The sequence below is a fragment of the Miscanthus floridulus genome, chromosome 1 (assembly GCF_019320115.1).
Source record: "Miscanthus floridulus cultivar M001 chromosome 1, ASM1932011v1, whole genome shotgun sequence".
NCBI classification, from domain to species: domain Eukaryota; kingdom Viridiplantae; phylum Streptophyta; class Magnoliopsida; order Poales; family Poaceae; genus Miscanthus; species Miscanthus floridulus.
This window is the reverse complement of record NC_089580.1, coordinates 135,031,549-135,043,675: the sequence shown is the minus strand read 5'-3', so window position 1 is coordinate 135,043,675 and position 12,127 is coordinate 135,031,549. Positions and strand designations below refer to the sequence as shown.

Here is a 12,127-nt window from a genome sequence, read left to right as displayed (position 1 = left end):
CGCCATGTCGGCCTCCCTGGCGGAGTGCGTCCGCCGGACGACAGCGCTCTCGGCGGCGCGCCGCGCCGTGGATGGCGAGAACCGACCGCTGCGGCACCCGATGCCGGACACCACCGCGGGCTGCTCCTGTCGCGGCCGCGGCGCTAGCGGATGATGCTACCTCCTGTGCGTCGACGAGGGTGACGGCGACCACGCCCGCCCGTGCAGGGGCAAAACGGGAAAGAAAAGAGGCCACAAAAAAAATTAAATTTGACAAAAAAAAAAACTCAAAGGGCATTCTAATAAGTGTGTTCAGTTTTATAATGGAAAACGAGCGAATCTATTTTTACGGGATGACAAACGAGCGAGCCCCAATTTGGTAATGGCAAAATTCCGATTATCTCCCCCGCAAACCCAAGTCCAGCGCTCTCTCGAGTCTCTCGACCTACCACAACACGCGATTCCCCAAGTCGAAGCAGCAGAACCAGCAGCGAGCCGCCGCCCGCCGTCGATGGCGTCCCCATCGCCGGCTTCCGCGCGTCCTCAGCGCTCGCCTGACGAGGTGGAGGACATCATCCTCCGCAAGATCCTCCTCGTCTCCCTCACGCCGCCGGCCAACCCCAGCCCCGCCGTCGCCTACCTCGAGCTCACCGCCGCCGAGCTCCTCTCCGAGTCGCGCCCTCTCCTGGCCCTGCGAGACGCCGCCGAGCGCCTCCTCATCGATCGCCTCTCGCTCCCGGACCCGCCCGCCGGGTCCCCGACCCCCTTCGCCTTCCTCGTCTCCGCCTTCCGCCGTGCCGCCGACGAGGCGCGTAAGATCTCCACCATCCGCGACGCTACTCTCCGGGCGCGCCTCGCGGCCTCCATCGCGCACCTCCGGGCCCTCATCCTCTCCTACTCGCGCATCGTCGCCGGGAACCCCGACACCTTCCCCACCCCGCCCGACGCGCAACACCCCGCCGCCGACCTCCTCGTATTCCTCCTCGCTGAGGCAGCCGACCCGCTCGACCCCACCCCGGCCCCCGGGGCGCCGCCGCCGCCAGGCTTCATTGATGAGTTCTTCGGCGGCGCGGACTACGACTCCATCGAGCCAGCCATGGGGGAGCTGTACGAACTCCTCAGGCAGAGCGTCGATAAAGTTTCGGCCCTCGGTGACTTCCAGCGCCCACTGCGGGTGCTCAGGCGGCTTGTGGGGATCCCTAATTGCGCTAAGGCCTTGGTGAACCATCCCAAGTGGATACCAAAGAATCAGATCATGCTCATTGGGGAAGGGAGGGTTATGGAGCTCTACAGTGTACTTGGGGCCTTCTTCCATGTTAGCGCAATCCGAGACCGTGAGTTTGCCAGCAAGCCTGATGTCGGGTGAGTGCTATTTATCTTGCTCTTTCTTGTTGATCGATCGTCACAGCTACCATATATGTTTGATTATACGTGCAAAACAAAGCTCGCATTTTGGATACTGTGCCCAGGTGTTGGTGGTGTTTTTTTTTCTGGCTATGACTAGTTTATCAACCCATAAAAATCTTGGAGATTGAGCTAATAGGATACAAAAGTTTGGTCAACCACCTTTTCTTACTGCTAATAGGATGCATAAGTTTCAAATTTTGAATATTGCTTTTGTGGAAAGATTTCAATTCTGAGTTTTTAAGTACGGCTTCTAAACAATCTTTTTGTTGTGCACTGCTTCAGTTAAGCTGTGAACTGTCAAGTCTGCCACTGCACTTTCGGTACTCGCATGGTAGCTTGGGGATGAGGCTAGAAACTTCTCTTTCCTAGGTCAGGAGAGTTGGACAAGAATGTTGATCTTTCTTCCTGCTACTTAGGTATTAAATTTAGCATCCATTAGTTAATTACCCCCTCCATTCCAAATTATAAGATGTTTTTGGCTTTTCTAAATACATATCTTTTGTTATGCACTTAGATATACACTATGTCTAGATAGTAAAAGCAATGTATCTAGAAAAGCCAAAACATCTTATAATTTGGAATGGAGGGAGTATTAAACTAATGGAATTTTAGATTTATATCATGTGTGTAGTTGGCCAGCTGATTTTTTTTGGCATCCTTGATGCTGGATTAGGATTTTGGAAGAGGAATTCAATCGGAAAATATCATATATAGTGTGCTTCAGCTAAGAATTGGCATGGGTCAGTTAAAAGGTTAATAATTCTTTATCTGCCAAGCCTATGAGGGCCATCTGAGGGATGTGGCAAACATTGTATGGCATATAAGGAACTTCCCTATTGATTAATGTTAGCAATCGCGAGATTGAATCTTTCAATGTTCAATGGAACTCTCCATGTTCTTCTTTGGATTCATTAACAAAATTTGTTCTTTCTCATGGGCATGTGAGGTTACTTTTTTGCTAAAAGGCATAATTTGGATCTTCAGGATCTAGCTTTTAATTTACCATGTCTTTGGGTGTTTGATACCCTATCTTTTGACTACTGCAAGACTATGTGTTCCAATCCAGGCCCACTACTTACTTTTTGTGCAGATAATCATATAGCTCTATGTTTTTCTTTGATTATTTAAACTTTTGGTCAGGCAACAATGTTTCTCAGAGGCATCTTCACGTCGGCCAGCTGACTTGTTGTCATCTTTCACAACAATCAAGACTGTTATGAATGGCTTGTATGATGGCCTTAAGGATGTCCTTCTAATCCTCCTAAAAAATTTGGACACTCGAGAAAAGGTTCTTGAGTATATAGCAGAAGTGATAAATAAAAATGCATCCAGATCTGGCATGCAGGTAATCAAATAAATTTAACTGAGCATAACCATGATGAGTGGTTCTATTAGACTAAGTTTCTCTATTTGCACCATGTTTTCCTTTAAATCACATTTTATGGTACATATTTAACACAATGTTTGCAAGGTCAGATTTCATTCACTTTAGTGTGTTGAAATATTTAGCATCGCGTGCCAATTTGTGGGTTTATTTATGTACCGCAGTATGTGGCAATGTGGAATCTAGTGAACTTTTACCTGATTTCAGTATGATTTTACTGTTATAGCTCCATTAAGTGTTTTGAAATATTTAGTACTACATGCCAATTTGTGGGTTTATTTATGTACCACAGTATGTGGCAATGTGGAATCTAGTGAACTTTTGCCGGTTTTCAGTATGATTTTACTGTTATAACTCCATTAAGGATGCTTTCACAACAACAACAACAACAAAGCCTTTAAGTCTCAAACAAGTTGGGATAGGCTAGAGTTGAAACCCAGCAGAAGCAATCAAGGTTCATGCACGTGAATAGCTGTCTTCCAAGCACTCCTATCTAAGGCTAAGTCTTTGGATATATTCCATCCTTTCAAGTCTCCTTTTATTGCCTCTACCCAAGTCAACTTCGGTCTTCCTCTGCCGCTCTTCATGTTACTATCCTGGCTTAGGATTCCACTACGCACCGGTGCCTCTGGAGGTCTTCGTTGGACATGTCCAAACCATCTCAACCGGTGTTGGACAAGCTTTTCTTCAATTGGTGCTACCCCTAATCTATCTCGTATATCATCGTTCCGAACTCGATTCTTTCTTGTATGACCGTAAATCCAATGCAACATACGCATTTCCGCGACACTTATCTGTTGAACATGTCGTCTTTTCGTAGGCCAACATTCTACACCATACAACATAGCAGGTCTAATCGCCGTCCTATAAAACTTGCCTTTTAGCTTCTGTGGTACCCTTTTGTCACATAGGACACCAGATGCTTGCCGCCACTTCATCCACCCTGCTTTGATTCTATGGCTAACATCTTCATCAATATCCTCGTCTCTCTGTAGCATTGATCCTAAATATCGAAAGGTATCTTTCCTAGGCACTACTTGACTTTCCAAACTAATATCTTCCTCCTCCCGAGTAGTAGTGCCGAAGTCACATCTCATATACTCAGTTTTAGTTCTACTGAGTCTAAAACCTTTGGACTCCAAAGTCTCCTGCCATAACTCTAGTTTCTGATTCACTCTTGTCCGGCTTTCATCAACTAGCACTACATCGTCCGCGAAAAGCATACACCAAGGGATGTCCCCTTGTATGTCCCTTGTGACCTCATCCATCACTAAGGCAAACAAATAAGGGTTCAAAGCAATGATTACAGATCGGACGACTAATCACGATTAATCGTGATTAGTCGTCCTTATCGTAAAAAGGTGCTCGATAAGGGTCATCGATTAGTTTGGACCGATTAGAAACCTTATCGTCCGATAAGTTGCGACTAATGACGATTAGTCGTCCGATCCGACACACATGACGACTAGTTGGGCCAGTATATTCAGCTAAAGAATTTGGCCCAGCTAAAGAATTCGGCCCACCTAATAGCTGGCCCATTAGGGTAAGATAAGAGTGAGTGTCTGAGTGACGACTGACGAGTGAAGGAGCTGGCTGCAGCCGCCGCACACGGCACATTTCTCTCTCGCTCTGGCTCTGCTCTCTCTCGCAGCTCCGTCCGCAGCGGCGCAGCTCCGTCCGCGGCCTGCAGCTCCCTCGCCGGCGCAGCTCCGTCCGCGGCCTGCAGCTCCCTCGCCGGCGCTGCTCCGTCCGCGGCCTGCAGCTCCATCCGCAGCGGCGCAGCTCCGTCCGCCGGCGCAGCTCGTCCACGGCCTGCAGCTCTGTCTGCAGCGGCGCAGCTCCGTCCGCCGGCGTAGCTCCGTCCGCGGCGTGCAGCTCCGTCCGCAGCGGCGCAGCTCCGTCCGCCGGCGCAGCTCGTCCGCCGGCGCAGCTCCGTCGGTCAAGCGCCAGGGTGCGGACGATCTATGAGAGCAAGCTCCTGGAGCACGACCCCGAGCGCCACCTGGCCTGTCTCCTCCCCTGTCTCGCGCGGACGGCATTCACGAACAAGGACTGCGGCAAGGGCGAGCGCGAGGCACAGTGGGCGGTAGAGCAGAGGGCACTCCACGGCCTGAACCAGCTCGCCACCTCCTCCTCCTCCGACCTTCTAGTCTGCAGCTCCGTCCGCGCCTCTCGCCGGCGTCCGCAGCATCAAGATGAGCCACCACTCTGCCTCCTCTGCCATGTTTACATATATTTACATCATATATATATATATATAGTATATACATGGTCGATCAGGCCATCTAGGCACAAGGACGACTAAATGTCCGACTAGCCGATTAGACCGATTAGGACCGACTAATCGTCCCTTATCGACGACTAATCGTCCCTTATCGACTTATCGGTGGTCATACGACTAGCCTCGATAATACGATCTGAAAACATTGGTTCAAAGCTGACCCTTGATGTAGTCCTATCCTAATCGGGAAGTCATCCGTGTCTCCATCACTTGTTCGAACTCTAGTCACAACATTGTTGTACATGTTCTTAATGAGCCCGACGTACTTCGTTGGGACTTTATGTTTGTCCAAAGCCCACCACATAACATTCATTGGTATTTTAACATAAGCCTTCTCCAAGTCAATAAAAACCATGTGTAGGTCCTTCTTCTTCTCCCTATACCGCTCCATAACTTGTCTTATTAGGAAAATGGCTTCCATGGTTGACCTTCCGAGCATGAAACCAAATTGGTTCATAGAGACCCGAGTTATTGCTCTCAAGCGATGCTCGATAACTCTCTCCCATAGCTTCATAGTATGGCTCATCAACTTAATTCCCCGGTAATTAGTAAAACTTTGAATATCCCCTTTATTCTTGTAGATCGGTACCAATATACTTCTCCACTCATCACGCATCGAAAAATATGGTTGAACAGCTTGGTTAGCCATACTATAGCTATGTCCCCGAGGCATCTCCACACCTCGATTGGGATACTATCCGGTCCCATCGTTTTACCTCCTTTCATCCTTTTCAACGCCTCTCTAACCTCAGATTCTTGGATTCTCCGCACAAAACGCCTATTGGTGTCATCAAAAGAGTCATCCAACTGAAAGGTTGTGTCCATATTCTCACCATTGAACAATTTGTCAAAATACTCTTGCCATCGATGTCGGATCTCATCCTCCTTCACCAAGAGATGCTCCCTTTCATCCTTAATGCACTTAACTTGGTTGAAGTCCCTTGTCTTTCTCTCACGAACCCTAGCCATCCTATAAATGTCCTTCTCTCCTTCCTTCGTACTCAAATGTTGGTAAAGATCCTCGTACGCTCTACCCTTTGCCACACTTACAGCTCATTTTGAAGTCTTCTTTGCCACCTTGTACTTTTCTATGTTGTCCACACTCCTGTCATGATTAAGGATGCTTTCAATTAACCACTAAATCCAGAGTAGAAATTATAAAACTTTGCAAGAGTCAGTTTAGTTCCAAACAGAGCCTAAGTGGAGGAAAAGAATTTTTCATTCATTGCCTGTACTTTGAACATGAAAATAACATTGACATTGTGCAATCTTAAACTTGTTGATTTTTTTGTAGCATTTTTACACTAACATGGAGAAAATAGTGCATCTATGTGTTTGGATCTTCAAATAGTTGCAATGTATGTAAATCGTGTAATAGATGGCGACCTATGTGGCATATTGTCCTTTGTTGAACGAATAAACTTTACTTGAAATCGTAAAATGCTTGTTGGTATTACATTCTTTAGTGAACTCATCCTGTGTCATGCAACAGGTAGACCCATTAAAATGCGCGAGTTCAGGTATGTTTGTGAATCTTAGCGCTGTGATGCTCCGTCTATGCGAGCCTTTTCTGGACAACATGGAATCAAAGAAGGATAAGATTGATGTCAAGTACCTCTTCTGTAACAATAGAATCGATTTCAAGTGAGTTTTCAGGATAATGTGCCTGAAATGTCTGATGTGCAATTCTGAGTATTATCATGTTCTAAATTATTTCACTGATACATTGCATTTGAATATAGGGATTTGACAGCTATAAATGCGTCTTCAGAAGAAGTCTCATCTTGGATAGAGAGTATAAACAATGAGCATGCTCAAAATAATGCCAGTGGAGAGGCTCGATTTGTGGAATCACAGGAAGCCACAAGCTCTGGCAAAAATAGCACAGCCTCACAACTTAGGTGCTCAAAGAAGGAGAATTTCTCATTTATTTGTGAATGTTTCTTCATGACCTCAAGGGTACTTAATCTCGGGTTGATGAAAGCTATATCAGACTACAAACATATTTCTCAGGTCTGGAGATATCTTTCTTTATTTCACATATGTTTCTTGTTTTATTTACATTTATGTTTTTTTCGTTATCTTCCTTTAAACAGCATGTTCTGGTATTCCGTCTTTCTGAAAAGTGAAAACATAGGGCACATATCGGATGCCCTTGTCCATAAATGAGTGCACATTTCATATTCCAGTGCAAAAAACCCTAAATGCACCCCTCTAAATATCCAGTTTTTTTTTTTACTTTGCACTGGTTACCTGAACACGTTCAATCATAAGTGGTAGCATAGTCATTTTGAATGTCACCCTGTTTATGTGCAAATTAAAATGCGCTATATAATATCGGATGGACAGTATATTTGTTGATCCATGCAACACTACCTGATAAATTCCTAGTTTTGTTAGGACGAAGACATAGTGCAAACTTTATGTATTGAACCCTCTACTGAACACATACCATGTATATTACAAATTCAGCAACTTGCAAGGTTTGAAGATGATTTGGAATCAAACAGAGCAGTGAGAGATCAAGGAGGGGGGTCACTGCAGCTTGAGCAAGATATAACTCGCTTGGAGAAGATTGTCGAGATTTTATCACAGGACAAATTCTGTTATGAAGCTCAGATACTACGAGTATGCTCATAAACTGAAATCTGTTTATTCTATGTTATATTCATCTCACTGCCTATTAATGTGAATCTTCTTTGACCAAATTTTGGGACTGTACGGCCTATTTCTGGTTGTTTTCCTGTTATATCATAGAATGGATGGTGAGCATTCAATGGTTTTGCACCTTTTTTTCTCTCTGTAATTGCTATATACATACCTCTCTTGATCAAGCTCATTGTCCCTGCAAAGAAATTTTATTCTATAGTTTCTTGTTCATTATATTTGTGCCATTTTTCCTGCAGTGCTAGTTCATGTCATATAAAATGATGCTTTTGTGCTAGTTCCTGATTTCATACACTTGCAAGGTGTCAATAGATCCCTTGTGGGGTGTTTCGTTAGGATTTTTTGTCAGAAGTTCTGAAAATCTCCTTTGGATATCCTGGTTTATGGACAGCGAAGTGTCTTTACTTTTGCAGCTTTAATTGTTCTTAATTTAAAACTGCATGATTTACTATTGAATCTCTTTTGTCAGGATGGTGCATTCCTTCAACGAGCATTATCTTTCTACAGATTAATGATACTGTGGTCAGTTAACCTAGTTGGCGGATTTAAGATGCCTTTGCCATCACAATGCCCCAAGGAGTTTGCTTGCATTCCAGAACATTTTCTTGACGATGCAATGGATTTACTTGTTCTAACCTCTAGAATTCCAAAGGCTTTGGAAAGCTTTGTATTGGTGAGTATCCTCCTTATCCATTAAACAAAAGGGGCCTCATTGAGTTATGCCGCTTTCAGCGCGTTCCTGAGCGGCCCCGGCCTTTAGTGCCTTTTCTGAGCCCCTTGTAGAGGTCTTCTTAGGGCCTGTTTGGCAGGGCTCCTCCCTGGCTCCGGCTCCGGCTCCTCCAGAGGAGCCCTACCAAACGTTTTGTAGGAGTCGTTTTTCAGTGAAAAACAGAGGCTCCTCCAAAACGGCTCCGGCTCCTCCGGAGGAGCCCTGCCAAACACCCCCTTAATGCAATGCCTCAGGGGATGTCTTTTCCGGTTTTCCCCTATGGGTCAAATTTGTTTTTTCTTCAGTTTTGTCTGATTTTGTGATTGCCGGACCTTGGCCATATAGCTGCTTATGATTTTTGAATTTTGATTTTTTCTTCTTTGACAGGATGACTTTCTCAGCTTCATCATTATGTTCATGGGAAGCACCTCTTACATTAAGAATCCTTACCTAAGAGCAAAGATGGTTGAAGTTTTGAATTGCTGGATGCCGCAAAGAAGGTTCATAATTTTATGCACTCCATTATGACTGTAAGGTTTTGTACTGAAAGTTCCTATGTCATTTGCGCAGTGGCTTGAATTCTACAGCATCGTTGTTTGAGGGGCATCAATTGTGTCTTGACTATCTTGTTAAAAATCTTCTAAAGCTTTATGTGGATATTGAATTCACTGGCTCCCATACACAAGTGAGTGGCATGATCAGTTTGACAGTTTCCATCAACTAATCTGTGCCTTACGCTAATCACTTCAGATCGTGTCAGAATTGTGCAATTTATTGTCTTATTGTTTTCTATTTCTGCAGTTTTTTGACAAGTTTAACATTCGACATAATATTGCTGAGCTTCTGGAGTATTTATGGGATGTCCCCAGTCACCGAAATGCATGGAGACAAGTGAGTGAATATTCCTGGACAACATTTTTTCTGCACTCACTTTTTACTGATACATTTTCCACATTTTCTGTGACAGATAGCTAAAGAGGAGGAGAAGGGTGTATACTTAAATTTTCTTAACTTTCTCATCAATGATAGCATCTATCTTCTTGATGAGAGCTTGAACAAAATTCTTGAACTGAAAGAAATAGAGGCTGAAATGGCTAACACTGTTGAGTGGGAGCGCAGACCTGCTCAAGAAAGAGAGGAGCGGCTGCGTGTATTTCATCAGTGGGAAAATGTTAGTCTTGTTTAACAGTGTTTACAATTCATGTATCTACTTCAATTGTCTTTTTCTGAATGACTTTTTGATCTATGTATTTTCACTTTCCAGATTGTTCGATTTGACATGAGGCTAGCCAATGAGGATGTTGGGATGCTTGCATTCACCTCGGAACAAATTCCAGCACCTTTCCTTCTCCCTGAAATGGTAAGCTTATTATATATTCGTTCCAGTTAATATGTCATGATGCCCTGTGTTATCTAAACTTTATTATTATAACATTGCCAAAGCTATTTGGATTTTCATACTAAATAATTATTATTTCTCACTAACACAAAATATTACTTGTGATAGCCAAATGGGAATCATTGTTAGACTGTCCCTTTTATGTAAATATTTTGATAATCCCTTATTCTTATTCAGGTGGAAAGGGTTGCGAGTATGCTTAATTACTTCCTCTTGCAACTTGCTGGTCCCCAGAGGAAATCTTTGACTGTAAAGGATCCGGAGAAGTACGAGTTCAAGCCGAAGCAGCTATTGAAACAGGTTCCGTGGATGGAGCGATTTACTCTTCAGTCACTTCTTTCTTTTACATCTATATTGTGGGATAGTTCTCTCCGTTTTCTTTACTTGTCTTTCCATTGTAGATTGCCACCATCTATGTCCATATCTCAAGGGGCGACAAGGAATCTGTCTTCCCAGCTGCAATCTCGAAAGATGGCAGAGCATACAATGATCAAGTAATTTCTTCTTTGTTTATCCAATTAGAAATTGCTCCTGTTGTAGTCTGACCATTGTCTATCCATTGCAGTTGTTTGGTAGTGCAGCTAATATTCTGTGGAAGATTGGGGGTGATCCCAAAATCATACAGGAGTTTATGCAACTTGCTGGTAGGGCAAAAGCTGCTGCTTCTGAAGCTATGGATGCTGAGGCAATCCTTGGGGACATACCAGATGAATTCCTCGATCCAATCCAGGTACTATATATTGCTATTTCCTACAAATACCATCATTTTCTTCTTCCTCAGACGAATTTGTAAGGTGAAACGTAATTGAAGGTATCTGGAAGTCTTGCACTTCATTGTTTTCGGATGATTAGTTTTTTTCTCCATAACTCTGCCTGTTTTCTTTCTTCCATTCCATTTCGCATGGCTGGATTCAATGGGATTGATCTTTGAGTTAGCTTTTTTATATCAACTCTAGTATAGTCAATAATGCATATGCTGGTATCAGGATGATCTGGCCCAACCATTCACCTCAAGGCTACAAGCTTGGTGTCTCTGTTGTCTTTCCTGTCTTGGTAGAGCTGACTAAAGGACCACCTCAAGACTGTTGAGCGATTTGAAAAACATTTTTATCCTAGTCTAACTAGGCCGCGATGTATTGTATGGGTCTTTCTGGGTGAGCAAGGGACCTAAAGGCTGATGAGAAGCTCCTGAGTTGGAACCCTAGAACACACTTGTTCCCACTCGTAACCATATTTTTTACCCAGACCATTTGATATCTTAGCACCAGATCTCCACACTTGTTGGAGAGTTTGTCATGATGTGTGCTGCCCATAAAACCTTCTCGTTTAATCTGCTACTTCTTGTTGACCTGTGACTTTACCTTGCAGTATACTCTAATGAAAGATCCTGTGACACTGCCATCATCGAAGGTCACAGTAGATCGGCCCGTAATTATCAGGCATCTGCTGAGTGATTCTGTAAGTACTGTGATGTCCCTCAACTATTGATACAAACTTTCATTCAGTGCTATGCTGTGGTATTTAGCCAGTGTGGTATATAAAATTTCGCAGACAGATCCGTTTAACCGCTCCCACCTCACTCAAGACATGCTGATACCAAACACGGAGCTCAAGTTGCAGATTGAGGAATTTGTCCGGTCCCAGCAGTCGAGAAAGCAAAGTGCTGCGGTGTCAGAGATTGGCGAAGCAGATGGTGCTGATGATATGGTCGAATGAATTGTGCCAGGAGCAGGGGATGGGCATTTTTTTGTGGGGAAAGAGGAATGGTTAATTTATACGAAATTTATGGGTCCATCGGTCCGTATAAAGCTGGTTTCCCTGCTTGTGTCCCCATTGTCTCGATTCTTTGTAAATGTTGTAAGTGCACACTTGAAATCTCTAAGTTTATCGATACAAATCTAATTATAGAGGAAGCCTAGTCTCCCAAGTTGTACGGCGTCAGCCCCTCATAAACAGTCTGTGTTACCATATTCCCACTACAACATTTTTTTTGGGGCACGGTATTCCCACTATGACTTGATGTATGTTGGGCTGAGATGCGTTGTCTTCGCCTTGTTGGTTTTCTGCGGCATGGCACGATGAAAGTTTCCATGTGTGGGCCCCGCTGTCAGCTCCCCAGGAAGCTGGGGAATTTTTTTAAATAATATATATATTTTTTAAAAAAGGGTAATTGCAGAACTAGGAGCTACGAGTTGTCATTGAGAAATTGCGGATACAGGAGCATGTCGGCTATTTAATACTCCTATTTTAAATTATAAGTTTTCTGTCTTTTTTAAGTGTATGATTTTTACTATATACTTA

The 12,127-nt window shown here is 44.0% G+C and overlaps 1 protein-coding gene across 5 annotated transcripts; it reads left to right on the top strand.

Moving 5' to 3' along the window:
* The first annotated feature begins 391 nt into the window (after positions 1-391).
* On the top strand, positions 392-11,808 carry LOC136541901 (probable ubiquitin conjugation factor E4). 5 transcript variants are annotated; one of them, XM_066534099.1, is made up of 17 exons: positions 392-1,341; positions 2,527-2,731; positions 6,544-6,695; positions 6,794-7,064; positions 7,524-7,566; positions 7,645-7,679; positions 8,188-8,391; positions 8,815-8,927; positions 8,998-9,112; positions 9,229-9,318; positions 9,395-9,598; positions 9,692-9,787; positions 10,004-10,126; positions 10,228-10,320; positions 10,392-10,556; positions 11,195-11,284; positions 11,378-11,808. In XM_066534099.1, the coding sequence occupies exons 1-17, from the start codon at positions 491-493 to the stop codon at positions 11,540-11,542; spliced, it is 3,015 nt and encodes a 1,004-aa protein (XP_066390196.1). In that variant the 5' UTR covers positions 392-490; the 3' UTR covers positions 11,543-11,808. The 5 variants fall into 5 exon arrangements, with proteins under 5 accessions (XP_066390196.1, XP_066390188.1, XP_066390180.1 ...); XM_066534091.1 differs by having other exon boundaries at positions 7,452-7,566; XM_066534083.1 differs by having other exon boundaries at positions 7,524-7,679.
* The last annotated feature ends 319 nt before the right edge of the window (positions 11,809-12,127 follow it).